General features: G+C 44.7%; 9 protein-coding genes across 13 annotated transcripts; 5 read left to right on the forward strand and 4 right to left on the reverse strand.

Moving 5' to 3' along the window:
- The first annotated feature begins 526 nt into the window (after positions 1 to 526).
- Positions 527 to 5,145, forward strand: LOC131216428 (SPRY domain-containing SOCS box protein 3). 4 transcript variants are annotated; one of them, XM_058210916.1, is made up of 3 exons: positions 527 to 570; positions 2,069 to 2,443; positions 4,312 to 5,145. In XM_058210916.1, exons 1-3 carry the CDS (start codon positions 565 to 567, stop codon positions 4,897 to 4,899), a joined length of 969 nt encoding a protein of 322 aa, XP_058066899.1. In that variant the 5' UTR covers positions 527 to 564; the 3' UTR covers positions 4,900 to 5,145. The 4 variants fall into 4 exon arrangements, with proteins under 4 accessions (XP_058066899.1, XP_058066900.1, XP_058066901.1 ...); XM_058210917.1 differs by having other exon boundaries at positions 533 to 808; XM_058210918.1 differs by lacking the exon at positions 527 to 570 and adding an exon at positions 1,728 to 1,944.
- LOC131216433 (peritrophin-1-like) lies at positions 3,540 to 4,041 on the reverse strand. Its single transcript, XM_058210924.1, has 2 exons — positions 3,790 to 4,041; positions 3,540 to 3,718 (listed from the first exon to the last, which is right to left on the reverse strand). The coding sequence occupies exons 1-2, from the start codon at positions 4,028 to 4,030 to the stop codon at positions 3,540 to 3,542; spliced, it is 420 nt and encodes a 139-aa protein (XP_058066907.1). The 5' UTR covers positions 4,031 to 4,041.
- Positions 5,146 to 5,672: 527 nt separating the features above from the next.
- Positions 5,673 to 7,095, forward strand: LOC131216432 (acyl carrier protein, mitochondrial). 2 transcript variants are annotated; one of them, XM_058210923.1, is made up of 4 exons: positions 5,673 to 5,956; positions 6,049 to 6,159; positions 6,568 to 6,655; positions 6,725 to 7,095. In XM_058210923.1, exons 1-4 carry the CDS (start codon positions 5,783 to 5,785, stop codon positions 6,814 to 6,816), a joined length of 465 nt encoding a protein of 154 aa, XP_058066906.1. In that variant the 5' UTR covers positions 5,673 to 5,782; the 3' UTR covers positions 6,817 to 7,095. The 2 variants fall into 2 exon arrangements, with proteins under 2 accessions (XP_058066906.1, XP_058066905.1); XM_058210922.1 differs by lacking the exon at positions 6,049 to 6,159 and adding an exon at positions 6,249 to 6,374.
- Positions 7,096 to 7,756: 661 nt separating this feature from the next.
- LOC131216427 (ATP-dependent helicase brm) lies at positions 7,757 to 15,542 on the forward strand. The gene is made up of 3 exons (XM_058210914.1): positions 7,757 to 8,308; positions 10,022 to 14,348; positions 14,462 to 15,542. The coding sequence occupies exons 1-3, from the start codon at positions 7,757 to 7,759 to the stop codon at positions 14,626 to 14,628; spliced, it is 5,046 nt and encodes a 1,681-aa protein (XP_058066897.1). The 3' UTR covers positions 14,629 to 15,542.
- On the reverse strand, positions 8,387 to 9,420 carry LOC131216430 (uncharacterized). Its single transcript, XM_058210919.1, has 2 exons — positions 8,894 to 9,420; positions 8,387 to 8,822 (listed from the first exon to the last, which is right to left on the reverse strand). Exons 1-2 carry the CDS (start codon positions 9,353 to 9,355, stop codon positions 8,448 to 8,450), a joined length of 837 nt encoding a protein of 278 aa, XP_058066902.1. The 5' UTR covers positions 9,356 to 9,420; the 3' UTR covers positions 8,387 to 8,447.
- On the reverse strand, positions 14,723 to 16,421 carry LOC131216431 (histone H1-like). Its single transcript, XM_058210921.1, has one exon. It carries the CDS (start codon positions 16,396 to 16,398, stop codon positions 15,691 to 15,693), a length of 708 nt encoding a protein of 235 aa, XP_058066904.1. The 5' UTR covers positions 16,399 to 16,421; the 3' UTR covers positions 14,723 to 15,690.
- A 2,986-nt stretch (positions 16,422 to 19,407) lies between these two features.
- Positions 19,408 to 20,642, forward strand: LOC131216612 (uncharacterized). Its single transcript, XM_058211147.1, has 4 exons — positions 19,408 to 19,630; positions 19,698 to 19,861; positions 19,932 to 20,142; positions 20,221 to 20,642. The coding sequence occupies exons 1-4, from the start codon at positions 19,559 to 19,561 to the stop codon at positions 20,311 to 20,313; spliced, it is 540 nt and encodes a 179-aa protein (XP_058067130.1). The 5' UTR covers positions 19,408 to 19,558; the 3' UTR covers positions 20,314 to 20,642.
- A 768-nt stretch (positions 20,643 to 21,410) lies between these two features.
- Positions 21,411 to 23,490, forward strand: LOC131216197 (transcriptional adapter 3). The gene is made up of 4 exons (XM_058210621.1): positions 21,411 to 21,818; positions 21,883 to 22,567; positions 22,681 to 23,083; positions 23,169 to 23,490. The coding sequence occupies exons 1-4, from the start codon at positions 21,557 to 21,559 to the stop codon at positions 23,325 to 23,327; spliced, it is 1,509 nt and encodes a 502-aa protein (XP_058066604.1). The 5' UTR covers positions 21,411 to 21,556; the 3' UTR covers positions 23,328 to 23,490.
- Positions 23,491 to 23,975: 485 nt separating this feature from the next.
- On the reverse strand, positions 23,976 to 24,802 carry LOC131205215 (ninjurin-2-like). Its single transcript, XM_058197230.1, has 3 exons — positions 24,659 to 24,802; positions 24,398 to 24,583; positions 23,976 to 24,300 (listed from the first exon to the last, which is right to left on the reverse strand). The coding sequence occupies exons 1-3, from the start codon at positions 24,731 to 24,733 to the stop codon at positions 24,115 to 24,117; spliced, it is 447 nt and encodes a 148-aa protein (XP_058053213.1). The 5' UTR covers positions 24,734 to 24,802; the 3' UTR covers positions 23,976 to 24,114.
- Between the last annotated feature and the right edge of the window lie 1,695 nt (positions 24,803 to 26,497).

Consider the following 26,497-nt stretch of genomic DNA (forward strand, 5'->3'; position numbering starts at 1 on the left):
GAAAAGTGCAATGGACGCACAGTAAATTGTAAACTCTATCATAAACTCTATGTAATACTTTTACATTATTATTAAACGTATAGTAAACTAAACGTTTACTTTTACATGCACATACAGGCACTTAATGTTGATATTGATTTCATAAATAAGTTGTCTTTTTAACAGTATCCTTACAAGAGCCTCCTTAGCCCAAAGCAAATGTTCAGTTTAAATGTTCCCACATTGTTCAGTTGAACACTTTTTATCGCGACGTAATCCGCGATGTTCACATTACTGCATTTCTCTCCTGTTCGTCAGTCTTGTTTGCAACTATTATCACTATCGCCGGGAGACACTAACATACCGACACGTGTTCACTGTAGAAATTAAATGTAGTGTAAACTGTAATATTTTTAATGTACACCGATCTTCCACTACCGGCTGGTGGCGTCGGATAATGTTCGGTTCACGCGAGAGATGTGCTTACGTACGCAATAATCAGCTATATATACCATCAAGTGAAATAACTACTAGTCTTAGTATTCAGCAGCGTTCTCGCGCGGTAGCACCATCGGCAGCTAAGCGATGCAAGTACGCTCAAGTGCACGTCCATTCTCCGTGACTCTTACTCGTTGTCAATCATAGACCACGTTTCCTGGTTGAGTAGCCTTATCAAAGTTTGCACAATAAGTTTGAACTTTGGTGTCGGTCGCAAATCTTGTGCTGGGTGCGAACTTATCTCCATTACACAACCGCTGAACGCATCTGGAAGCGAGCTGTGTGAGTGGCCTAGAATTGCGACCGCCGTTTTCTGGAATACAGTGCACAAGTAAGCCGACAGTTTTTCAAAAACTAACCACGTGTCATCACCGGCTTAGAATGACCTCCAAAGTGTGACCATTAGATTAAAGGGTGAAACGTTGTAGGTCAGGGTTGATTGAGCACGGATCATGTGGTGCCGAATTTACAGAGCTTGTGATCACTATTGACAAAGCTAACCAGTCTGCGACGAACGATACGAAACAAAAGTGTCGTGCAACTAAATCACTTATAAACATGGGGAAAATATTTTGTACTGCGTACTCCCTTCTCCCTTCTTGCAAAAACATCAATAAGAGTTCAAATACGTTTTATCAAAATTTAATTAGAGTGCAAATTTTTGTTATACCCTATACCTGATAACGGTACTCGGTCGAAAATTAAGGAAAGCTCGGTCGTATTTCTTAGACAAACTTGTTTGTTAGCTGATGGATCAATGCACCACCTCTCTGCCCAACTGAAGAACTGACCGCGCAGTCACCAGGGCATGCGAAAAAAAGATGCAGCGGCGCCCTCGTTCGCGTGTTGTTTGCGTAAAATTGGGGGGCAAACACATTGTCTGAGTGAAAAAGATTATGACACACAAACATTAATTTTATAAGGATAACTTGCATAGTTCAAACAAATCTGCTTAAAACAGTGAGGCCGAGCAGCATTGGTCTCAGTAGAAAACCATTCAATTAAGGTTGTTTGAATCTGATAATATTCTGTGTTTCATATATTTTTGTGAAAGGTTTCAGATCTTAAGAGGGTTATCTAAAAAATAAATGGGTTATCGATCTTTTTCAAACTACTAGATTTGTCATCCTTCAAATTAAAAGTGTCAAGTGATTATTTCGAGCAGCACGCATTCGAGCAGCACGGCAAGCAACTGTCAAAACGCAGCGGCTGTTTTGCTTTTCTCTCTCTGCTAATGTTTATTTATGTTTGTTCGTCTCATATGTTCCGTCAGCTCAAGAAAAAGTACATTCTACGATTATCAACATTCGAAATTAAATGTGTGATGCTGTGAACCGTAATTACCACACGCCAATGAGATACTTAACAGCCCAAAGTGATTCCAAAGAGATGCGTCACTTCTCCCAAGTAAAGCCGCTTCCAATACTTAGTTGAACTAGAATTATTTATCTCTGAAATCACGTTGTGGTACGGTAATTGTAGAGTCACATTTTCAATGTTCACTTTTTGTTCATCCACACTCATCTTTTCACGTAGAACATACTTTTTTTCATTACCTGGTACATCTATTGCGTTTTCTTTGTCGCCGCAGGTTACCACCGAAATGTCGCACGGCACAAAAACCCGGAGTGGAAGCGAATTCACGTCCAACCACGAACACTATTCCAAGCCATTCTGTCGCTGCGAATACCCGTTGGGGAAGCGTTTCAGTATTTTTGCCAAAGAAGTCCAACAATGCAGTTGCGGCGAGGACACATCCACCCGCGTCGATTGGATGTGGGAAACCGTTCCACACGATCCACGATGCAATGTGCCAAGCCCTCCGTATATGAAAGGTTCCGAGGTTCTTTTTCATCCCATCTATAGCCAAGGCACCTCCGTCGTTCGTAGCAACGAACCGTTAACACGCGGTCAGCATCATTATTGGGAACTGAAGATTTTATCACCACTCTCCGGCACGGACATAGTAAGTAGGATCATGTTAGTGTTACCGATAGGTTAGTATTTTATTGCCGATTGGCCACATACTGCCAAGTGACGTAAGAGATTGTTGCACCCGGACTCGCATTTTCTTAGTCCGGTATGCACAATTCTTCCCTGACAGAGCCACAACCTTGTGCCAGCTGTGAGAAGTAGGTACCGGGTGGACATTCTCGTGTGATCATATTTCCTCCGATGCACTCGTAGTGGAGCCGACAGTTGAATGGGAAGTCCGGCAGGGGAGGCCGAAGTAGAATTCCGTTGGCAAGTCCTACGCAAATGTTGATCGATTCAGTCGCATCGCAAGCATCTACGCAGCGCTGCGCTCTCTGACTGAAGAATTTGCCCCTCGGGCACCGCCATTCGTGTTCCGTTCCATGGTGACACGCGATGTACTCGTTGCATATTTCCGGTAGGGGAAAACGTATTTTCATCCCACCAGGTATACCGTCGCAGAAGAACGCACTCACCGAAGAAAGTAGCAACACCACTCCAGTTGCCCCTATAAAAAGACCTAATATCAAAAATAGCAATGAAAACGGAATCGAATAAGCAAAAAGATTTCCTAGCAGCTACCTTTCATTGATGCGCACTTCAAAAACCCTGAAGATGTACTGATTTGGCAGGTTTTCGTTAGTCGAGTTAGAGTTGTGCGTATTACGGCCAAACTCTTATCGTCTATCGGCGCACTTTTTTACCACAAAGTCCGGATCATCTAGTCGATAAAACCACCAAAATCGATAACAGTCATTTATTGTATCTACCGCACGATACCGGTGCAAATTCACGGGTTCTATTTTTGATGAATATTAAATGGGATCTTTTATGCAATGCCGTGATTGATGACTTGATATCAAAGCACATTTCAGACAGTTACTGTATCTGCCTTCTTTTGTTTGAAACATAGTGCGTCGAGCGTATAATGTAATATAAATTTTAATTAAAAGTTTGGTCTTATACTATCGAAACAGTTTACCGTTCTAGCGTATCATTCATAATTATTCACCATTCTCTTACCATTTATTCATCATTCATAATTTTTGTTCGTTGAAAAATCAGCTTTCATTTGTGTGTCTGTTTTCTTAACATTCCGCTACATTGTTGCCACAGGACTGGTCAAGCTGGGAAAACAGAAATCCAGGAGGGCACAGGTGCTCGAACATGTTGCCGCCAAAGCATGTGTAGTATTTCTGGCAGTTCGGAGGTTCCGTCGGTGGCACCCGAATGAACAGACCATCCGGCAATCCAGCACACCATTGATCTGCGGCATATACAGAATGTATTACCATCGAAGTGTATGAAACGTAGTTAATCTTTTTGTATACTGCTTACTTGCATCGGCAGAATTACATGCAGCCTCACATTGCTGGTTTCTTTGGTTGAAAAATTCCCCCGGTGGACACAGCCACTCGTGGTCGGTTTCGTGCTGGCAGGCGTAAAAGCGATTACACTCGGTCGGATTATCGTACTGCAGCAATGTTCCACCAGCTATTCCATCACACCGTGCCCTTGCTGTGATACCTGGTAGCTGCATCAGCCCGATTATCACTAGGATGGTTGCAACGCATTTCATTTTCTTCACACTGTCTTGCATGACTTTAGGTCTGATTCTACACGTGTGACTACGGCGTACCGAATGCTCTCCTCAAATGATATCATTCCCTTTGCGAATCATTTGCCACACGGGTAATCTATGTTTGTTCCAACCTGTCCATGTTAGATTAAATTCTACCGCTCCTATGTTGATAATCGGTTTATTAGCTTAATCCAATAATCTCGGCGTGTTTTGATTGAAGTAAAGTTGTCAAAGAAAATGTGGTACTGATATCAATGTCCGATATTTCTCTACTTTAGATGATCGGGATCGGCACTGATAAGGTGGATCTACTTCAGCATTGCTTTACATTCGCCAGTGTCCTCGGTCAAGATGATCAGTCCTGGGGGTACTCCTACCGCGGACTGGCACAGCACAATGGACATTTTAAGTACTATGGCAGCAAATACAGCCAGGGCCGTATCATCGGTGTTTACGTCGACATGTTCCGCGGCACACTCGAGTACTTTCTCAACCGACGCACGTTAGGTCGCGCTTACGCTGGAATCCCGACGAACAAAGGCGTTCAAATCTACCCGATGATTTCGTGCACGGCTTCAAAAATTTCCATGAAGCTCATCAACGCGGCCTCGTTCGAGGACAGCCTGCGATTTCATTGCATGAAGGTAATATGCAAGTACCCGAAGCTGCTCGACCAAGTAAAAGCGATTCCGGGGCTGCAGCATATGGTGCAGGAGTTGTGGTTTTTGCAGTTCAAAGGACCAGCAGACGATCCCACTCGAAACGATTCGCATCTGGCCGATGAAGCAGTACTGTGCGGAAAAAAGCTGAAACTCGATTCTGATGCGCAAAGATACGAAAATACGGAATTCCTCGCAGTATTATAAACGCGCAGTTACTTTGCAGTTTTTCTCAGTTCATTACATTACTAAATCATGCATGATTAGGAGCGTGCAAGCCACACATTTACTAACAGCGTTAGTAATTAGCGGGCTAGAGAGGGCAAAATACTTTACATTCCGTTTTGCTCCACATCATGTTTTCCTTTGTGTTCAGGTCAGTTACTACTTTTGCATTTGCGTATTTACGGAGTAATGAGCAGCAATCAAAATAAACTTTATTCAGACTTTCGATTTTTTTAAATATTCTATGCATTCTAGATGCGACAATGTTCTTTCTCTATACAAATTTTCATTTCTACTTCATTTTTTTATCATTTACACGAACATAAACTACAAAAAAATTCCGAAATTGTATCAGTGTTGATTCAATGTTATTCTTTAATATATTTAAAAGTTATACACCTGTGTTCCGTCTTTAGCTGCCTAGCTCCTCGTTAAAAGCTGATGACAGAATTGATAATTTATGAGCTTTATAAGTAAACGTTCACGTTATCTGTTTCCGGTTTAATGTAGTTGCATATCATGTTTTAAGTGTTCCAAAGGTTTTCAGCCGAACCTTTCCCAATAATTTTATCATTGCCGTAGATTATTGTACCACATATTTAAAAAGCGAAAACTATACTATTTCGAATTTAAAAATCTCAGATTATTCAAGCGCACAAAAAAAATAGAAGGCAACCCTTTCTAGCAAGCACCCCTACCATGTTGACAGTTAAAATTTCTGACAATGTCTCAGCTTACATAACTGATCTAGAGCAGCAATCAGATTGTACTCATTGCTCGGCTAAACGAGTTGCGAAGTTTTCGCGATAGTTTTCGGGTTGCACTTCAGCGAAACTGCCAACGGAAAACGCAAAACCCCGTCGGAATGGCATCGTTGGTGAATAGTGTACGCGGTTTGGCCTGCCGGAATACGTCGCTAATGCGCGTGGTGCTGCGGTCAGTCTCGTCCGCCACCATCGTTCGGAACGATCGGTGTAATCAGAAGTTTTTGACAGTCGCCGGGGCCCCAAACTCCTTGCTGCGACTGTCCCCGTTTGAGGTTAGAAAGCACCCCCGAGTCTTGTTGTTCTGTTCAATCGGTGTCTTGCACTATTTATGTAACACCATTTTCCGCGTGATCCTTTGCCACAGCTAAATGTAAGGGGCCCATTGAGACTCTTCGCTTCAAAGCCGACACCTGATGACATAAAGCAGCGGGTGCTGAAAGTTGTCGGGGCCTACGATAAAGTTTCGGCTGACAAGGTGCGCATTCAAAGTCGTCTGATAAGTTTTGTTTTCCTTTCTTTCTTTCCCTTGCGTCCCTTCGGTCGCTACCGCGAACCGGTAAGCAGCAAAGCGGTCGGTGGCAACTAGAGATAGTCAGAAAGTACAGTGCCAAGGAACCGCTAACTATTCAGCTGATCAAAGAGCGAGTCCTGCTGGTGCTTAAGCTGTACGACAAAGTAAATCCGGAGAAGGTACGTTCTGTTGCTGTGTTGCTGTAGATGTTGACTCACTGTTTTGCCGCAACCAGTGAAATAATGCACAGAATTTTGGTGGACACCTTGCTGTAGTCTCGTTGCCAGCGATTGCTTTTGTTGCGCCCCCGAAACAGCCATAACAGGTACATTCGTTGAATCGGTCTTATGTTCGCTTCACTCTGTTTTGCAGCTTTCCCTGGAGTCACACTTCATCAACGACCTCGGTTTGGATTCGCTTGATCATGTCGAAGTGATAATGGCCATGGAGGACGAGTTTGGTACGTTTTGGAGACCCGCACAGTAACTAAAGGTTAAATTTGGCTTTGTGTGGCTGTCATTCGTTTCAGGTTTTGAAATCCCCGATGGTGATGCCGAAAAGCTTTTCAGACCTGCTGACATCGTTCAGTACATTGCTGATAAAGAGGATATCTATGAATAAGCCAGGACGTGCCACGGACGCGGGGAACCAATTTGTAAAGTCTCTGCCCCGGAGCGCTGCCAGCACGCGTTGTAGCTTTTAGTTTGCGTAATTGATGGTTGGATTAAGCAGAACATACGAGGAACAACACCGGTACGGAGTTGAACGAAAAGACTAAACGGGGTTCGCCGTTGCTCGATGTGTGTGGACCGGCAAAAATATATCTACACTTGAAAAACACATCTCAAGCCGATAGGTGTAACAACTACAATAAAATGTATCTGCTATTTCGCCGCTCCCGTTAAATGTATTTTTCCTATAGCTATTTTTTATTCGTGATCTCGACACGATCTTCATGTAACCAAGGCGATTGCCAATAGAAAAACAACCACAAAGCAGCTAAACAAAACACGAAATAACAATTCTTTGTGCAGTATGAAAATGACACCACGCGACCCATTATGCGTGTTTCGAGTTCCTATTTCGAGCGCGCTGCAGCAGAAGCGCTAAACGTTCGTCTGGCAACACTGACTCAACTGTCACGCGACGTTGATGCGGCATCGGGAAGAAAAGAAGCTTGTGCATAATTCGAGTAGCCCGCATGATGACGGAAGCCTTGGCGACAGTACGCTGTCGAGATGTTTTAACGTTCAAAATTGCATAAACCATTACAAAACAAGTGCTGAAGGACGCGGCCCACCACGCCAAGTGTTTCGGTTGTGGCCGTTGAAACGCGAGGCGCCAGGTGGCCCTATCAACGTCGCTGTGCTTTGTTGGTGTCGCGTAGTGCAATCACTTCAGCTTGGCAGCCATTTTCTATCGCAAACGAAGCTCTCGGAGAGCGTGAAGAAAAAATTGTTCTCTTGTATTTGTGTTACACGGCGTTTGATCGGACGACGCACCCTGGAAAAGCGTGAATTTGCGTGGCCGTTTGACAAAGTTGCTTTGAACGATTAGACAGATGGCTAGCCCGACGCCGCAAAATAGCCCAATGCCTCCGCCGCAAGCACCAAGCCCAATGGGACCTCCCTCCCAGAGCCCGGCGCCTTCTCCGTCACCACACAGTCCATACCAATCCGTGCCGCCCCCACCTCCGCCCCATGCGGTGCAGGGCCAGGGACCGACCCACATGCAGACCGGATCAGGGCATCACGTCCCCCCGCAACCAGGACCCCCACCCGGTCCACACATGCCCATGCAAGGGCCACCAACGCCTCACGCACAGCCTCCCAATCCGCACGGCCCACCACCACCGCCCCATCCATCACACATGAATGGACCGCCACCGGGTGGACCCCAGGGAGCGCCAAGTCACGGCCAAGGTGGACCTCCTCATCATATGCCCCCCGCAGGAGCGCCCCAGCATATGCCTCAACATCCCCCTCATCCTTCGATGGGTCAACACGGTGTTCCGCCACACCCGGGAATGGCTGGTCACCCGGGACAGGGTCCACCGATGCCGCCGGGAATGGTACCGGGTGGATATCCGGGACACGCGATTCCACCGAACGCGGTAAGTATCTGATGTGCTCATTGCACAATTTAAAATCCTTTTTTAGTAGGTTATTATTTTTATATTATTTAAAAATACGCAAACCATCGGGTGCATTGATCGATAGTTATGGAATGCTTTTGCCTTCGTCACGCACTGGTTACTTTTCTGAACACTGAAGATCGCGATCCACCTCCTGAATGATTTGAAGCACCCGCTGACCCAATACCTCACTGCACGCGGCTATAATATCCGGCTTCATGATATCGTACTTCCCGCCCGTAATGCCTATCACGATTCCTCCGGCTTCCGTTATCAGAAGTGCTCCAGCGGCAATGTCCCACGGTTTGAGAAACTGAATACTGTACGCATCGAGTTGTCCACTAGCGATGTACGCCAGCGACAGGGCAGCTGACCCGAACGCTCGTAATCCCAAGCACTCAACGATGAAGCGTTTTCCGCGCTCGAAAAGAGCATTCCGGATCGGTTCGTAGCTGCCAATTGAAAATTCGTGTCCTACCAAGGCATCTTTGAGCTGCAATGTCAGAAACGAAACATCGGTTAGAGAAAGCACACACCTAGGTGCATGAATTCGACTTCTTTCACCTGCTCCGAACGGCGCGTCCTTATGCGTGTTCCGTTCCGGAATGCTCCCTGGCCTTTGATGGCGGTGTACAGTTCATCGCCGGCCGGATTCGAGATGATTCCGATCTGCAGCTCGCCCGCCACCACCAATGCAACCGAAATGCATGTAAACTGTATACCACGAACGAAGTTTACCGTTCCATCGATCGGATCAATGATCCATGTGGGTTCGCCCGCCCCGAGCGTCGTCCCGGCTGACGATTCCTCGGCGCAAAATTTGTGATGCGGAAAACGCGCTCGAATTCCGGCAATCAGCACATCCTCCACGCGTCGATCGTACTCGGTCACGAGATCCCAATGCTTACCCTTCACCTCAACCCGCTTCGAAGCGGTTCGGTATCCTTCGAGCACTATTTCGTTGCACTCCTTTACCAGCTTAACGGCCAACTCGTAGGCCTCTTTTATCTCACTATCGTCACACATCGTGCTGCCGCGCTATTTGAGATACCGTGCAAATGAAGCCCACTTTAACCTGCTGCAATGGCGGATCGGTGTGTTCTGAGCTTGCAGAAAACCTCAAATCACTGTCTCACTGACATACCGACCGCTTCGCTGTAAACATGTACCGGTGTTGGTATGCGTGCGATAACAAATGTAAATACGGCTTAAGGATGATAGTGCGACATTGAGGAGCGTATCTTACTAATCAGCAATTCGCATCCCCTTAATTATATCGTGCTTGTTCTTGAGTTTTAAAGTTTTCTCCAGGTACACCACAAAAACTAAAGTAAACAGTTAAACAAGTGCCGATTGTTTCCGCTTGAGTTGCGTTGCGTGCTGGTGAAACGTAAAAGTGACAGATTAATCTGACGTTTCGCTCTCAGAACGTTATCAGCTGGAATAATTCAGCATAATTGGGTCGGGCATTTGTCCCACAACCCTTTGCAAATTTGATTGATTTGCAAATAACTTTAGTTTATGTTAACACTTTCAAAGAAATTCTATTCCCAATAAAATGTTAAACAAATTAGCATAAGAAGGAAAACAATAGATCCCTATTTTTTACACAAATTTATAGAGTGGCAAACCTGTATTTGATTCCTCATTATCTATTTTGCTCTTGAATGGCACAATTGTGCAACTTTTCAGGGTCCACCGCCACCGGTACCGATGCAGTCAAGCAGTGTTCCGGGTGGCCCACCAGGGGCACCGCCAAACATGATGCCAGGTGCCGTTCCACCACCACCGCCGCCTCCTGGACAGGAGAATTTAAACGCCTTACAGCGAGCCATCGATTCAATGGAAGAGAAAGGATTGCAAGAGGATCCACGCTACTCTCAGCTGCTAGCGTTGCGGGCCAATTCGAAGCAACAGCATCTAAATGCCTCACAGTTACATCAGCTACGGGGACAAATTATGGCTTATCGGCTAATCGTGCGCCACCAGCCGATCACCAAGCAGCTGGCATCGCAGATTTTGGCTCAACGGTCCGACGGTACACCACCGCAGTGTCCCACGCCTCCGGCCAGCCCTTACCCGGGAGCCACCGGAGGTCCTTCGCCGCAACCAGGCATGCCTTCTCAGGCCGCTTCACAGCAGCAGCCTCCACAGCAGCCCCAAGGTCCCCAGCAGCAGCAGCAGCAACAAGGACTTTCGCAGCAATCGCAACAAGGTCCCCCGCAATCCGGAGTTCCCCCAACGTCCATGCAGCCAGGGGTTCCGCCAGGAAAGCAACAGCCCGACGTCCACGGACCAGGAAAGCCACCGGTAGGCAGCGGAGGTATGCCACCTAACCAAAGCCCGCTGCCGGGCATGACCATGGGTGGACCACCTCAGGGACCCCCTCACGGCCCGCATCATCAGCCACAGTCACAGCAGCAGCATCCGGGAATCCAACAGCATCTACACGCAGGGCAGCAACAACAACAAATGCATCCGAACGTCGGACAACCAGCACGACCGAGCTCGCAGGGCCCGGCTGGTGGTCCCGGTCCTCGTCCTGCGGCTCCCGCTCCGACGATGCAACCGATGCCGAAACAAAACCGTGTAACTACGGTGGCCAAACCCGTTGGGCTTGATCCAATCACAATACTACAGGAGCGTGAAAACCGTGTTGCGGCCCGTATTGCACTGCGAATGGAGGAGCTAACGAACTTGCCCGCTTCAATGGCGGAAGATTTGCGACTGCAGGCGGCAATCGAGCTACGCGCCTTGCGCGTTCTGAACTTCCAACGTCAGCTGCGCAGTGAGATCGTGCAGTGCACCCGCCGCGATACGACACTCGAGACGGCGGTCAACGTGAAGGCTTACAAGCGCACTAAACGACAAGGGTTGCGTGAGGCACGCGCCACCGAGAAGCTGGAGAAACAGCAAAAACTTGAAGCGGAACGCAAACGTCGGCAGAAGCATCAAGAATTTCTGGCGTCAGTCCTGCAGCACGGCAAGGACTTCAAGGAGTACCATCGCAATAACGTCGCGAAACTAGGCCGCCTCAACAAGGCGGTGATGAACTATCACGCTAATGCAGAACGGGAGCAGAAAAAAGAGCAAGAGCGCATCGAGAAGGAACGTATGCGGCGGCTGATGGCGGAGGACGAAGAAGGCTACCGGAAGCTTATCGATCAGAAGAAGGACAAGCGGTTAGCGTTCCTTCTGTCGCAAACCGACGAATATATCAGCAACCTCACCGAGATGGTGAAGCAGCACAAGGTGGACCAGAAAAAGAAACAGGATGACGAGGTGCAGCGCAAGAAGCGTCTCAAGCGCCACATCCTCGAGAGCGGCGACATCGAGCACCTGGATGAGCACTGTGAGGCGTCAGACTGTCGGGTGGCGGTGATGGAAACTTCCTCGGGAAAGACGCTCACAGGCGACGAAGCACCGTTCCTGCGTGACCTCCACACTTGGCTGCAGATGCACCCTGGCTGGGAGTACGTGATCCTCGACGGTGACGCAGAAGATGACGACGACGATGCCGAGGGTGGCCGCAAACGGACGGCAGAAGAGCAGCTGAATGATGAGGCCAAGACTAAGGAAGTGATCCAGAAGGCAAAGGTCGAGGACGACGAGTACAAAACGGAGGAGCAAACGTACTACAGTATTGCCCACACGGTGCACGAAAAGGTCACGGAGCAAGCATCGATCCTTGTGAACGGCAAGCTGAAGGAGTACCAAATCAAGGGGCTCGAATGGCTGGTATCGTTGTTCAACAACAACCTGAACGGCATCCTGGCCGACGAGATGGGCCTTGGCAAGACGATCCAAACAATTGCCCTCGTGACGTATTTGATGGAGAAGAAGAAAAACAATGGACCATACCTGGTGATCGTGCCACTGTCTACGCTCTCAAACTGGGTGCTGGAGTTTGAAAAGTGGGCTCCCGCCGTCGGCGTCGTTGCTTACAAGGGTTCACCCGCGGGACGGCGTGCGGTGCAGAACCAAATGAAGGCAACCAAGTTCAACGTGCTGTTGACGACTTACGAGTACGTTATCAAGGACAAAGCGGTGCTGGCGAAGATCTCGTGGAAGTACATGATTATCGATGAGGGTCATCGTATGAAAAATCACCACTGCAAGCTGACGCAGGTCCTAAATACACACTACAACGCTCCGCACCGGTTGCTGCTGACGGGCACGCCTCTCCAGAACAAGCTTCCCGAGCTGTGGGCCCTGCTCAATTTCTTGCTGCCGTCGATCTTCAAATCGTGCTCCACTTTCGAGCAGTGGTTCAACGCACCGTTTGCAACGACCGGCGAAAAGGTGGAGCTGAACGAAGAGGAAACGATCCTCATCATTCGCCGTCTGCACAAAGTGCTGCGACCGTTCTTGTTGCGTCGGCTTAAGAAGGAAGTCGAGTCACAGTTGCCGGATAAGGTTGAGTACATCATCAAGTGCGACATGTCGGGACTTCAACGGGTGCTGTACAAGCACATGCAGAGCAAGGGTGTCCTGTTGACGGATGGCTCGGAGAAAGGCAACAAGGGCAAGGGCGGCGCGAAGGCCCTGATGAACACGATCATGCAGTTACGCAAGTTGTGCAACCATCCTTTCATGTTCCAGCACATCGAGGAGAAATATTGCGACCACATCGGTGTGCAAGGCACGGTCACGGGTCCAGATCTGTACCGGGCGTCCGGCAAGTTCGAGTTGCTCGATCGCATCCTACCGAAACTGAAGGCGACCGGCCACCGTGTGCTACTCTTCTGTCAAATGACGCAGTGTATGACAATCATCGAAGACTATCTATCGTGGCGTGGATTTGGCTACTTGCGGCTGGATGGTACGACCAAGTCGGAAGAGCGCGGCGATCTGCTGAAGAAGTTCAACTCGAAGAATTCGGACTACTTTCTGTTTCTGCTGTCAACGCGAGCCGGTGGCCTGGGATTGAACCTGCAGACGGCCGATACGGTCGTGATCTTTGACTCGGACTGGAATCCTCACCAGGATCTTCAAGCCCAGGATCGAGCCCATCGAATCGGGCAGCGCAATGAGGTGCGCGTTTTGCGCCTGATGACGGTAAACTCGGTGGAGGAGCGCATTTTGGCAGCAGCCCGCTACAAGCTCAACATGGACGAAAAGGTCATCCAGGCCGGTATGTTTGATCAAAAGTCGACTGGCAGCGAACGACAGCAATTCCTGCAGAGCATCCTGCACCAGGATGAGATGGACGAGGAAGAGGAGAACGAAGTCCCGGACGATGAGATGATCAATCTGATGATCTCGCGCTCGGATGATGAACTCGAGCTGTTCAAAAAGATGGACGCCGAACGGCGGGCAGAAGAGGTTAAACCGCGGTTGCTGGACGAAGGCGAGTTGCCGGAGTGGCTCTCGAAAGACGACGAAGAGGTGGACAGGTGGGACTACGAGGAAGAAACATCTTCGATTTTGGGGCGTGGATCCCGCCAGCGCAAGGAGGTGGACTACACCGATAGCCTGACAGAGAAGGAATGGCTGAAGGCCATTGACGATGGGGCTGACTTCGATGAAGAGTTGGAGGAGGAAGAGCGCGAGAAAAAGCGCAAGGGTCGCAAGCGGAAGGGTGGCAGAGGGCGTGATGATTCCGATGACGAGAGCATCATTTCTACGGTGACGAAGCGCAAGAAGGGCACGACCGATCCGAAGATCAAAAAACAAATGAAAAAGGTGCTAAAGGCGGTGATCAAGTACACAGACGCGGACAAGCGGGTGCTGAGCAAGCCGTTCCTCAAGCTACCGTCCCGTCGCGATCTACCGGATTACTACGAGGTGATCAAAAAACCGATAGACATCAAGAAGATACTGAATCGCATCGAGGAAGCAAAGTACGTCGACTTTGCGGATCTGGAAAACGATTTCTTCCTGCTGTGCCAGAACGCGCAAACGTACAACGAGGAAGCGTCGCTCATCTACGAAGACAGTCTCGAGTTGCAGTCGGTGTTTTCGAACGCGAAAGCGAAGATCCTCGACAGCCACGAAGAGGAGGAATCGAATGAAGAAGGTCAGTTAAGGGGCGAGTGGATCGGCCCAAGAAGCAATGTCTACTATTTTACACCACTAATCACAAGTTTTTGATTTTCTTTACTTTTTGACCACCGACACCAACCTCCACAGAGGAAGAAGAATCGGACGAGGAAGGTGGCAGTGTGAAGATGAAGCTGAAGATTTCTAAGGGACCGAACTCGTCCGCGTCGGCTTCGGCAAAGAAAGCGACACCGGTGCGTAGGAAGCGATCGCAAAAGAAGTACACCATCTCCGACGACGACGATGATATCGATTAAGGGAGGAAGGAGCGGGGCATGGGTCGTCGTGATACCTCGGCAATTCGAATAGTACCATTGGAAAGAACGCTGTTCAACGTCAACATATGCAGTTTTATTTAATGTTTTTCGTAGTGTAGCCAACCTAGTAACTAGTAACTAACGTAGTAAACCTTCATCGTGTACACTGGTGTAGAGAGAACGTCTTAAAACATAGTTTCGTTTAGCATAGAATTTCGTTTTAAGGAGTGAAGCCCTTTTCCATCTTTCCAGGCATTAGCGTGAGCAAATGGAATGTTACTGCAATACACATCCGTTAGCCACAACGGTCAAGGAGAATGCTCTTCGTCCAATGGAAGATTTATAGCATGTCAGTGTTTTTGCAACTTACCAGTACAGGTGGTATTGATAGGTGAAACGTGAATTTAGGGAGCTTTTCGCACAGCTACTTGTTGCTGAAACCTCGTCGTTCTTTAACCACGGTTTTCTGTCACAGTGTGTTTACCTTATCGGTTCGGTATGATAATATATATGTATGAAATTAAACGATCAGATTTATTTATGCTGTCCGTAAAAGAGCCTGTTAGCCATTCCGAAAGCACTTGCGAGCAAATTGTTTTGTACAACGAATACCAGATTTTTACAAGTTTTTGCTTGTCAATTTCGTTACGATTTACAATTCACTCCAATGGCGGCTCCAAAGCGTTTGCTTGTCAGGGAAATGTTTTGTACAAAAGGAACTACATTAGTTTGATTTGACTCGTAAACACGAAATCACTTTATGCTGGTGCGCTTCGACGACCCGGCAAAGTAATTCCATTGTACCAGTAAATACTTATCCGTTTCAATAATAATGACACAAACAACATAATTTATGTGATTTTGTGATGTGTTGACCCATAATTACTGTAGGATGTAATGTAACTGCCGCTTGATGCAAGTGCTGAAAATAAAGTCAAAGTTTCCAAAATGCTCTTTCTCTTATAGATTCTGTAGTCCTGAAAAGGACTGTTGGGGTTTGTTGTGCGAATTACAGAACGATGGGAAATTCTCGATTCGACCGCGTCTACCGCAAAACACGCTTTACTTCTTGGCCGCGGCGGGTTTCTTGGCAGCTGCTACTGGTTTCTTCGCGACACCTCCAACCTTCTTTGGTTTCGGGGTTTTCGGCTTGGTCGCTCCCGTTTTCTTCGATGGTTTCGTAGACTTTTGCTTCGGAGTGGCTGACTTCTTCGGCGCGGTTTTCTTGGCTGCGGCTGGCTTCGCTTTTTTCGCGGCAACAGCCGTTTTCGCCTTCTTCGCTCCTTCAGCCTTCTTCACTTTCTTCTTCTCGACAGCGGCCTTCGGCTTCTTCGTCGCCGTTTTCTTCTTGTCACCAGAAGTGGCAGGCTTCTTCTTCGGAGCAGCTGCCTTTTTCTTCTTCTCGGCGACTGGTTTCTTGGCCTCGGCGGACAGTTTGAACGAACCGGATGCGCCACTGCCCTTCGTCTGCACCAGCTTGCCGTTGGTCACGCCCGTCTTCAGTGCCTTTTTGATGAACGGAGCGAGCTTGGCCACATCGGTGGTGTAGTTCGCGGCCAGATACTTCTTGATCGCCTGCAGAGAAGATCCGTTGCGTTCCTTCAAGGCTTTAATGGCGGCCACAATCATGGTGTTTACTGGCGGATGCGTCGCTGCTTTCTTCGGCTTCTTCAAACCAGCGGAGGCTGCCTTCGCCTTCTTGGCTGACTTGGCCACTGGCACCGCCGCCGGGGCTGCTACTGTAGCCACACTATCTGCCATAATTTTCATCAAACTATCTTCCTTTCCGTAGATGAGGGTATTTCACTGCTATATCTGTTTTGTTGTTGTTTCCAGCTGTTTACGTCGGATTTCACAAACACTAGTAGACTTTGCCGGAGAATGCCGCCAAAATATCCCTCGAATTGCATCTCTCAAATTAGAACATACTTCGCCATAACGCACAATTTCTTGACTTGCCAACATGAACGACTCAAAATTACAGTTTCACTTTTCGACGAAGATCTCAATTATTTCACTCTATGATACATATTATGAGCATTCTACCATACAGAGTACATGTTGAACTATCTACAACAATAGACTACGGACTTTTGCGAAATTGATATCGATTTGTAATTCGATATACATTCGACGGAATCGTCAAATCGGTTGCGATCGAGTAGCTTTTAAGTGAAAAATATATACTATTTTACACAACACCCACATTATTTACATTTTTGCTATTAAGTATTGGTTATGTATTATTCAAAATGTATCATTTTCAATATATTTAATATGAGCTTGAGTGCAAAAATTTGAATACAGTAAAGGACACCCGTGCGTTCAGTATCATATTTTTGCGACGCAATCGCCCAGTCCGGATTGCTGTTGTTTCAAATAATTCGTAAAGCAAAGTGTTTTTATGCCATCTTTTCTGTATTTTGCTTAAAATATTGTGAATTTTACAGCTAAATCATTCATAAAATGAGATGAATGAAAGATTTCTAACAGTATCCAATACTTTACTCGTTTTGTGACTGAGAATATTCTTCTTAGAATACTGCATAGTGAAGGTCAACATGGTTCCGAAGCATGAATGATTTCCAAATTAGTGCACTGATACAATGACCCATTTTCACACATTTTCATAAACTAAAGAAAGATTTTTTGTTTATTGTTTTTAAAGTATGTTTCATTGTTCGATCCTCCCTAAATTGAAACGAATGTACAGCTACCATAAAACCTTGAGGGCCAAATGATTGAAATCGGGTTTCTTAAGACTTTATGATTCAAAACCATTTCTTTACCTTGATAGTATTATTTCATAAATTTAACAAGATGTGTTGGAGATTTGTTCTAATGGATATTAATTCTTTACACAAATTTACCTTAAACGTTATACCAACATTGCAAATATTCACCAATACATTCAGCATCATTATTACGTTTCGAATATTGTTTTATCATTTTTGTTAGTGTATTGAACAACTAAACTTATGTAAATTAGAGTAAAATCCCCATAGTAACATATTTATTTACTTGAAAATAATTGCTTAATAAAAGTAACAAGAAATAAGAAAAGAAAGTTTTAATACGCAAAACTCTTTCACTGGATCGGCTTTGCATTACGCAGTACCTTTTCCTTCCAATAAGTTTATGTTGCGACATTTGACTTCTGTATGCCGTACAACATTAAAATATTGCAAAATGTACCTAGTTCATTTTGTGTATTGAAAGGACCCAAAAGTATTATTTTACTTTTATATTTTTATTGCATTTCGTGTAACAGTTCCATCCCTTGAAACTTCATTGCCGTCACAGGCACCAGGCCTTCAGGAATCGACGCCTTCGGCTAAGTGATTAAACGAGTAAACCATTGGAAATCGCTTGAATTATTTTATATATCCCATTTAATGAATTATTGGGAAACTACAAATAAAATATTGTTAACAAAATAGGGAAAAACATATTCGAAAAACCCTTAACATTACAAATTCTTTGAAACAGTTCTCATTCGTACTGGAAGATTACGACGCAAAAATATGACACTGAACGCACGGGTGTCCTTTACCGTTTTCAAATTTTTACACACAATATCATATTAAATATATCAAAAACGATACAATTTGAATAGTACATAATCAATACTTGATAACAAAAATGTAATTAATGAAGGTGTTATGTTAGATAGTGCATATTTTTCACTTAAAAGCTAGTCGATCGCAACCGATTTGACGATTCCGTCGAATGTATATCGAATTACAAATCGATATCAATTTCGCAAAAGTCCGTAGTCTATTGTTGTAGATAGTTCAACATGTATTCTTTACTATAGAATACATGTAATATGTACTATAGAGTGAAATAAGTACGATTTTCGTCGAACAGAAAAACTGTAATTTTGAGTTGTTCATATTGGAAAGTCAAAAATTTGAACGTTATGGCGAAGTATGTTCTAATTTGAGAGATGCAAACCGGGTGACCTTGTTTAGTTGTGTGCGTGTAAACTTTTTTGTGTGCGTGTAAGAACTGTAACTGGGGAGCTACATGAGGCGTAACGTAATGTTTTTGACATTATAGATTAATGCCATAATAGCATATGAAATAATAGCATAATAGCATATGCTATTATGCTATTATTTCATATGCTATTATGCTGTTTTTATTTATTATTTCTATCAGTTTTTCATGTGCGGCGTTCGGTTGATTTCACTTACACTAAGATTTAGACAAATTATAATGAAAAACTAAACCATTGAATGAAAAACTGAAAAATGAAAACAAAAAGTTTACTGTGGGGCTACATGTGGCGTGAAAACTAGCGTAAAGTAAATTTGTAATGCCAAATCGTTTACGCTTCGTGTGGCAGCAAAAATATAAAAACGAAATGTCAAACGTGTTTTTGGTCCGAGAAAATAGAAATAGAAGAGAAATAAATTGATTTCCAAATATTTTTTTCTGTTTGTTTCGATTTTGTTGCTTTACCAGCAAATAAGAACTTAAATTAACCTTTGTTTGTAAGCAAGGCGTATGCAAAAAGTATTTACGCTCGGGTTTACGCCTTGGCCGACCCGTCAACGTTTTGACAGAGGCGCAGCAGTTTGGCATCAATCTGTAATGTCAAAAACATTACGTTACGCCTCATGTAGCTCCCCAGTAAGGGCACGAAATTCACCATTTACGCCAGGAATCATAAATTCACCACGAAACAACACACTACTTTCAACTACAACTTCTTAATCAAAACAAAATACTGCAGAGTGGGTTGATGTGTCAAATATCTTTGATGGTGCCTTTCTTGCTTCGAAGCGATCGGACGATTTGTTATCACCAATTTTCTTATTGTGTCAGTGTTACCAGCTTAATCAGTAATATTTCTCTACGTTTGGTCTAAAATTTCATCCGTAAAGTGTGTAAATTGAAGCAAAAGAACTCTGACAATCTAACCATGGAGTGTGTTCGGTCTCTGCTGCACTATGCTTCCAGATGCTTTACTTGCCAGGAAGACTCATCCGCCCAGGTTAGTTGGACTGGTAATTACATTTCTTGCATTGTGTTAAAAAACGGATCGTATCGCCCATGCTTAGGGAAATGAACCAAACGAACGCACACATTTGCTGGCAGACCCCGTGAGTAACAGTCCTGCCGTTCGTCGGACTGACACTGAAATATTCACTCAGGAGTATCCTAACTCGGTGCCAAAGAAGGACGAACAGTCAGCGTTGGAAAAAATTCTCCAAGAAACAACTGAGTAAGATTTTTTGATGCCAAAGTCTTTCCCATGCTCCAATGGACGTATTCCAACTTCTGTCTATTCCAAGGAACATCATCGATGTAGCTGCTCTAGATACCCAAAAGTTAGAGGCCAGTGAATACAATGATCGTATTCGGATCTACACGCAAAGATTGCAACAACAATGGAATAACGTGAACCACCCGAATCAGGGAGAAAATGGTAGCTTACTCAGAGATATACCGAATCCAGAATTGGTGCTAGCCTCACTTCCAATAACGACGGAGGATATGAGTATGGTATGTTTCGAAGACATACACTGTATTCGTAATGAGGGTTTCAAATTAACAAGTTTCATTTTGTGTTTTGCATTTCAGATCCAAAGCATGGTACAAAAGGCAAATGTAGCTGTATCGGAAATCAGTGTTGTACACACCGAAAATCTGGTAGTACCTTTCAGGATTCCATAATATTACGCCGTTAGGAGAAATCTGTAAAATACTGTATACTATAATACTGTATGCCATACGCTGCGTGATTTTGGTTTCCTTCAATAACCTTCTCACTAACCGCGTTCTTGTGCGTTGCGAATGAACTATGGGTAGTTTGCATGTGTATTTCTCACAGGAAGGGAATCAATAATGTCAGGTCAGAAGGGTTAAGAAGAATGTTTTGTAATTGTCGAGGTCGTTAATTCCTTTTGTATCACAACGTTAAAACCGAACAACAGGTGACCGTTAAATCAGTAAATAATCTAGTGATAAGCATCAGATGGCGAGGAATGAAACACCGAAGCGAATGCGTGTAAAATAAAACAAATCATAAGCTAGTTTTTGAACTGGTTGCCTTTCATTTCTTTATTTGCAATTAAACTCTTCCTGCATTAATAACCCGAGTTGCGAGATAACCTCGTTAATAAGCGACGATTCTTCATTCGATTCTTCTTCCGGTTAGGTTTTGCTTGTCATTGCTTGGCAGTGACATACATAAGATGTTTCCTTCCATTCCTTTGAATGGCTAGTTTTGCCTTTTCAAAGAAAAACTGCGTTAAAAATTCTTCCAAGCAAAACTCATTGCTCTTAATTTCTGTCGTCTTATTAACCGGCCATTATTTAAATACTCACAAAGGATTTGACATTAATCTTTAATGTGAAACCTTCTTTTACGCTTCGTGTGGCCCCCAATTACACCTATTTTTCGGATACAAAGTTGTTCTTTAAAGTATGTTGGAAAATTTGTGGCTTATGAATTTAGACTAAATTTATGCTATGCTCGTATGTCGTCCAAAAGTGTAAAACATAATTCTTGATTGTTTAAATAATTTCTAACTGCAGATTAGATTTAGTTACAATGCCAGTCGAACCTTGCAGGACCCTGCGCTATTGAAATTCAAGGTGCGGTTTTGTAGATGTATTGGTAGAACGAACGCGCTGCTGGGTAAAAGCGTGCAAAGAGTATATTTTAGCATAAAAAGCGTTTTCAGTGTTGTAATGAAATATTAAAATTTTATTGGAAGAAAAGTTTATTGAAAAGACGCACTTGGATATCTAAAATACGGTTTATGAGGAATTGCGCTATAGTGTGCGTGAGTTTGGTTGAAATTTCCATTCGATGACATATTCTCGTGCTGTCATAGACGAAATTGGATTTGGGCTTGTTCCGTAGTTTGTAAACAAATTGGTTTCAGGTGTTTCGTGAAAGGTTCTCGCAACCATGGCTGACAAAGGTTTGGTAAAACGGATTTCGCTTTCGTCGAAAAACCGTTCAAGCTTTACAGTTCCTGGATCCGCTAGCACAGTTCCTGGAACATCTAGTGGTCCAGTTGCAGCAGCCATCGCGGCGGGCAGTAAGCTACCACCTCCGGCCAAGCAAATGGCTAATGCTGTTTCTTCGCCCGGCTCCCCTGATCAGGCTGTACTGATTCCACATATCAAAACGACCGACAATCCGAAGATGTTGCCAAAGTACATGGCTAGTAAGTGAAAGTGGCGCGAACCGTGTGCTAGCAGTTCGGTAATGTTCGTATTTCCTACTATCAGCGCTCGCCAATACAACCGATGAACTGGTTCCGGCAGAAGACTTGGATACAATTCAACTAGAATTGGAGTTGCTTCTTTCAACGGTTGCCCTGCGTTCCAGAGTCTTAAAGGCGGAGTTGGAAACTATCGACAAAGCCGACGAGCGGCGCGAACGTAAAGGGAAACACATGGAGAAGGCTCCCGCTTCCCCGGGCAAACGGAGGCGCGTGGAAGAGAAGCTAAAGCTTCGTGAAAGTGCTGGTAAACTAATCGGCCACCAGATAAAAATATCCAAAATAAAGCACTCCGCTACGGTCGTACCACCCTCGCCGGCACCGTCACAGCACACAGACGACAGCATGGATGCGGTTCCATTTCTACCACAAAACCATCATTTACAGCACATTGGCAGTGACAGTTCGAAACCAATCGTCCCGAAGGACGACACGCCGAACAAGTTTTGGCTCTCGGTAGAACCGTATTGTATGCCCATCTCGCATGAGGATCTGAAGCTTTTGGACGACTTGCTGGAAGAATACTCTGGACCTTTAATACCACCCATACCGGAGCTAGGACCGCATTACAGCACTCAGTGGGCAGCAGACGATATAAGAGAAGAACAGGATTGCGTTGCCAGTTCCGCCACTTCTAAGACGAAATCGAAAAATCTTACCAATGGCGACGTAGGCAAAAAGGAAAAGTTGATGTAAGTCATCACTATAATCAGATTCTCAATTTGTGTTTCAATATCGGCTGCAGTGCTGAACAAAATCTAATCACAAATTCCACTAACTATCGCCGGTTGCTGTTATTTTAAAGGGGTGAGGGAATCACTGGTCCGCTCACGCAACGCCTTGTTTCGGCTTTGATGGAAGAAAATCTACACCCTGACAGCAATAGTACTAGCAACGAGAACAGCAACAGCAGTTCCGATGTCACCAACAGTAACAATGCGCGCAGTGCCGTTGCATTACTAAAGAACGGGATTAGTATAGAGCGAAGGCTGCGCAAGGAACTGATAGAGCAGGGCATTTTGGACGCCGACGACATGCCAAAGAGCCAGCAGGATGACGAAATTTTGTCCGAGATCAATCGCGTCCGCACCGAGCTGGTTGTTATCGCGGAGTACAACTCAAACGAGATTCGGAAACTGCAATCGATGGCGAAAGACGAGATGAAACGGATCGAAGTAAAGAGAAAGCTGGATCGCGTCGATCAAGAGGTAATTTGATGCAGAAACATGTTTGAATGGAATAACATCAATTCTAATAACATTCTTATGTGAAATTGTTATATTCTAATTGCAGCTTATGGAATGCTATCAAAAAGTGATTGCAGCCCGGCTTAAAAGGCGCACATTGACTAAACAGGAAAAAGATGAAGTAGTTCGGTTGGCAGAGGAACAAAAGCGGTTGTCAGACCAACTGGAATTGATGCCTGTTCAGGGTCCGTTCGGACGCAATTAGGGAGATTGTGAATGCATAATCCGCAAGTATGCCTTTGAAAAGCTCTCCGAAGATGCAGCAGCATACGGCTTAACAGTCGTTTGAACGGTTCGTTATGAATTTTCCTTCAATAAAACTGTCGGTGGGCAGTGCACAGTTTAGTTGTTGGTATAATTTAGGAGAAAAGGTGAACTTAGCGGCGGTTATGGGTTTTACAGGTAAGCTGTCTATACTTATGTGCTTGTTATCCGGAAACCATAACCACCGAACGGTGCTGACCTGCAATAAAGACTCTCTTCACCATTCGTTATCGAATTCTATCGTCTACCAACCCATAAGACCCAAGGTTCTCGTATCGCTGTCCATGCAATCACGCCATCTCACTCGGGACCCCCTCTGTCCCTGTTGACGGTCTAAGAGGACTTTGCCGTCGTCCGCCATTCCAATGACCTGCCCACCGGAGCCTATTGAGACGTGTAACCTGCACGACAAAGAAGTCGTATACTTTTGCGGCCTTGAAATGGATGAACATGTGATACGTCACTCAAAAATGTAATCATTGGTAGAGTTTCCTCTTCGGAATTATGTGCTTCTATCCGTCATTATGAACAATGAGAAAAACGGCACTAATCGTATGTCTCACAACACAGCTTGATTGTTTTTCGACGTTTTATTAGAAGCAGAGTGCTTTTCGCTGGTTAGTTTACGTGCTGCTTCCAGCTATGCGTTTCTAGTTTGGTTTTTGATAACGCAACGTTTTTCTTCTTATCTAGTACATAGAACTTGTGTATTCGTGAGTGTTGCGTGATCAGCTCTGCTTCAGGACGTCTGTTTGAGATTTCATATCGAACGCACTGATGATTACATTTACAACGACACTTATCACAGTTATAGCGATCAGAATATTGTTGATGATATCAGAGCGCTTCTGCTCTTCGACCTTGTTAATATCAAATACGATGGCGAGCAAAATTATTAAAAGCGCTTGAAATACCTGTGGACGTGTAGAAATGGTATACATATTTGTTTGACGAAGTGTTTTGAAATAGTTTATAGACACGCTGTCCTTCTAGTGGACAGCCGATTCTCACCTGAAGCGCGATCGATATTATGATGAGAACCAGGAGGAAATGATAAAATTCATGCGCCATTCCGACGGTTAGAATGTACTTGAGCTGTGATGCATTAGCAGTGAGCAGTGCCAGATCTAGCATTCCCTGGGCGATTGATTTTCGCGTCGCATAGCTGTTCAAATTAAGACCTTTTATACTGTTAAACTAGAAAAAAAAGGTGAAAGAAGGTTACACTTACTGTTAATTTTTTCTTCAATTTTGTGCAAAACAGATACTCACGATTTCTCTGGGAGATACATCTGTCCGATCTCCATCCGGAGTGGCTTCGTCCTTCCCAAAAGATTGTTTACGCATTGTGTTGCGCTGTAGTTATCGTGTCTATTGCGTAGAACAGTGCGCTCCGTTATGATGGCAGACGTTTCAAAGTGAATGCTTTAATAACTTATTCAACGCAATCTTATCGCAATCTTGTACTCGTTTCAGTAGACAACAGAAATGATAACTGTCGGAAGCTTAGATTTGTTTCCTTCTCTACTCCACGTTGATTGTCGCTCGCTTGTTTTCATTCCTCGTGCTATCTGTTAGGAACAATGGGTAACCGTAAAAATCAAAATCTTTAACGAACGAACGACTGAACAGCCGTGAAGCTGGTCACATCGGTTCATGGTGTCAAAAAGAAACGTTCGTTTTAAACTTATCGGTCAAATCTGCCAGCTCGGGCAGTGACTCATTGTTGAAGGATAACCATTGACGTTCTACAATGGTGCTTTGCATTAGTGCATTCCATCTGTTCAAAGACCGGCGTGGCGCATGCGTATCCGTTACGGAAGGACTCGTCGGCAGGCGTCGCTTGGGATGGTGTTGTTTGTTGCCTCGGCCTCGTCAAATTGCCTCGGAACATTCACCTCGTGTGCATTCGAAGTAATTTCATGGATTTAAGGAAATATCTCGGTCGAAGGAGATTATTTTTCTTCATTTGTTTGCAAAAGTGCAAAAGCACCATCGTCCGAAAACGTCCTTTGCGTGGTTAATTATGTGAGAACTGTGGGTGCAACGAACAGTGTGTTAGTGAATAAAAAAAATATAGTTGTGCAAATTCTAGTGCCATTGGTTGATGTTCTTGTCCACGATAAAAGAAAAAATAGTTTTGGACTCGGCAAGGCCACCAGCTCCAGCACAGTTGTAAGAACCTTTTACACACATTACGGTGAGTGCAGAAATTCATATCATTCAACATATCGGTACTACGAATAGCTTCAAATCCAGTTTTGGGCTGATTTTACCCAATGCTTTTCTATTTTTCCAAATGAACCAACAAAAACCTTGTTATAATACCGGAGAAATTCATCTAATATGTAAGAAGAGCTATAAAAATAATGTGATGATTCCAATGTTTCTTTTGGCTATATTCAAACGAGAGTTGTATCTGGATAAAGTCAGTCAAGAGTTTTCAAGGAATGAAGGCAATTTTGCAACCAATTACTGTCATTAAATAGCTATTCAATCATGTTTTTCTAGCAAAAAAATATGAAAGCTAGTGAATGTATATTTCAGCTGCATACTTGTAGTTTTTTAGTGCTTTTACCCTTTGTCCTGCTAGGACATACTCGGATCAGCGATGCGGGAAAAAAACACGATAATGCGCAAAAGTATTTTTTTACATTGTTTTTGTTCACGTGCTCATTTATCCTCTATAGCGGGATACATAGAGTCATTCGTAGTTCGGAGTTCTGGTTCGGGTAATGGAGAGTGAACACCGCAAAAGAACAATACCTACATTGCAACGCTCACGCCAATTTTCTCGAAACAGTTGATGTGGTTTTTCTATTCCATGTTGGCTAGCGTAAACCTAATGTAGAAAATAAGAATGATAGCATTCGCTGAATAACACTTGCGACATGGACCGGTTACTAAATTCTCAATCATACACGACTGAATCCCGAAGTCTTTATGTTCCTATCCAATTGATATTCCTATCCTGATCGATCACACCTTCAAGAGCAGTTTTTCTGTGGTCTACATTTGTTCCTTATGTGCCGTGGCCTGTATGTTCCATCAAATTTATTACAGTTGCCTGTTGCGTCGATTTTGTTTCCATATTTTAGATTCAACTACCGT

The sequence above is a fragment of the Anopheles bellator genome, chromosome 1 (assembly GCF_943735745.2).
Source record: "Anopheles bellator chromosome 1, idAnoBellAS_SP24_06.2, whole genome shotgun sequence".
Classification (NCBI taxonomy): Eukaryota; Metazoa; Arthropoda; class Insecta; order Diptera; family Culicidae; genus Anopheles; species Anopheles bellator.

Excerpts from the sequence above, each read along its gene's own strand:
- LOC131216433 (XM_058210924.1), bottom strand. The coding sequence starts at position 4,030 with ATGAAATGCGTTGCAACCATCCTAGTGATAATCGGGCTGATGCAGCTA. Across the intron at positions 3,719-3,789 it reads ATGTAATTCTGCCGATGCAA|ATCAATGGTGTGCTGGATTG; the intron begins GTAAGCAGTATA and ends TATATGCCGCAG.
- LOC131216432 (XM_058210922.1), top strand. The coding sequence starts at position 5,783 with ATGGCATCGTTGGTGAATAGTGTACGCGGTTTGGCCTGCCGGAATACG. Across the intron at positions 6,375-6,567 it reads ACAAAGTAAATCCGGAGAAG|CTTTCCCTGGAGTCACACTT; the intron begins GTACGTTCTGTT and ends TCTGTTTTGCAG. Across the intron at positions 6,656-6,724 it reads GGCCATGGAGGACGAGTTTG|GTTTTGAAATCCCCGATGGT; the intron begins GTACGTTTTGGA and ends CATTCGTTTCAG.
- LOC131216427 (XM_058210914.1), top strand. The coding sequence starts at position 7,757 with ATGGCTAGCCCGACGCCGCAAAATAGCCCAATGCCTCCGCCGCAAGCA. Across the intron at positions 8,309-10,021 it reads ACGCGATTCCACCGAACGCG|GGTCCACCGCCACCGGTACC; the intron begins GTAAGTATCTGA and ends GCAACTTTTCAG. Across the intron at positions 14,349-14,461 it reads GGAGGAATCGAATGAAGAAG|AGGAAGAAGAATCGGACGAG; the intron begins GTCAGTTAAGGG and ends CAACCTCCACAG.
- LOC131205215 (XM_058197230.1), bottom strand. The coding sequence starts at position 24,733 with ATGCGTAAACAATCTTTTGGGAAGGACGAAGCCACTCCGGATGGAGAT. Across the intron at positions 24,584-24,658 it reads ATGTATCTCCCAGAGAAATC|TTTAACAGTATAAAAGGTCT; the intron begins GTGAGTATCTGT and ends TTTTTTTTCTAG. Across the intron at positions 24,301-24,397 it reads TAATATCGATCGCGCTTCAG|GTATTTCAAGCGCTTTTAAT; the intron begins GTGAGAATCGGC and ends ACACGTCCACAG.
- LOC131216428 (XM_058210915.1), top strand. The coding sequence starts at position 1,795 with ATGTGTGATGCTGTGAACCGTAATTACCACACGCCAATGAGATACTTA. Across the intron at positions 1,885-2,068 it reads AGATGCGTCACTTCTCCCAA|GTTACCACCGAAATGTCGCA; the intron begins GTAAAGCCGCTT and ends TTGTCGCCGCAG. Across the intron at positions 2,444-4,311 it reads CACTCTCCGGCACGGACATA|ATGATCGGGATCGGCACTGA; the intron begins GTAAGTAGGATC and ends TCTCTACTTTAG.
- LOC131216430 (XM_058210919.1), bottom strand. The coding sequence starts at position 9,355 with ATGTGTGACGATAGTGAGATAAAAGAGGCCTACGAGTTGGCCGTTAAG. Across the intron at positions 8,823-8,893 it reads GGACGCGCCGTTCGGAGCAG|CTCAAAGATGCCTTGGTAGG; the intron begins GTGAAAGAAGTC and ends CTGACATTGCAG.
- LOC131216612 (XM_058211147.1), top strand. The coding sequence starts at position 19,559 with ATGGAGTGTGTTCGGTCTCTGCTGCACTATGCTTCCAGATGCTTTACT. Across the intron at positions 19,631-19,697 it reads AGGAAGACTCATCCGCCCAG|GGAAATGAACCAAACGAACG; the intron begins GTTAGTTGGACT and ends GCCCATGCTTAG. Across the intron at positions 19,862-19,931 it reads ATTCTCCAAGAAACAACTGA|GAACATCATCGATGTAGCTG; the intron begins GTAAGATTTTTT and ends GTCTATTCCAAG.
- LOC131216431 (XM_058210921.1), bottom strand. The coding sequence starts at position 16,398 with ATGAAAATTATGGCAGATAGTGTGGCTACAGTAGCAGCCCCGGCGGCG.
- LOC131216197 (XM_058210621.1), top strand. The coding sequence starts at position 21,557 with ATGGCTGACAAAGGTTTGGTAAAACGGATTTCGCTTTCGTCGAAAAAC. Across the intron at positions 22,568-22,680 it reads GGCAAAAAGGAAAAGTTGAT|GGGTGAGGGAATCACTGGTC; the intron begins GTAAGTCATCAC and ends GTTATTTTAAAG. Across the intron at positions 23,084-23,168 it reads TGGATCGCGTCGATCAAGAG|CTTATGGAATGCTATCAAAA; the intron begins GTAATTTGATGC and ends TTCTAATTGCAG.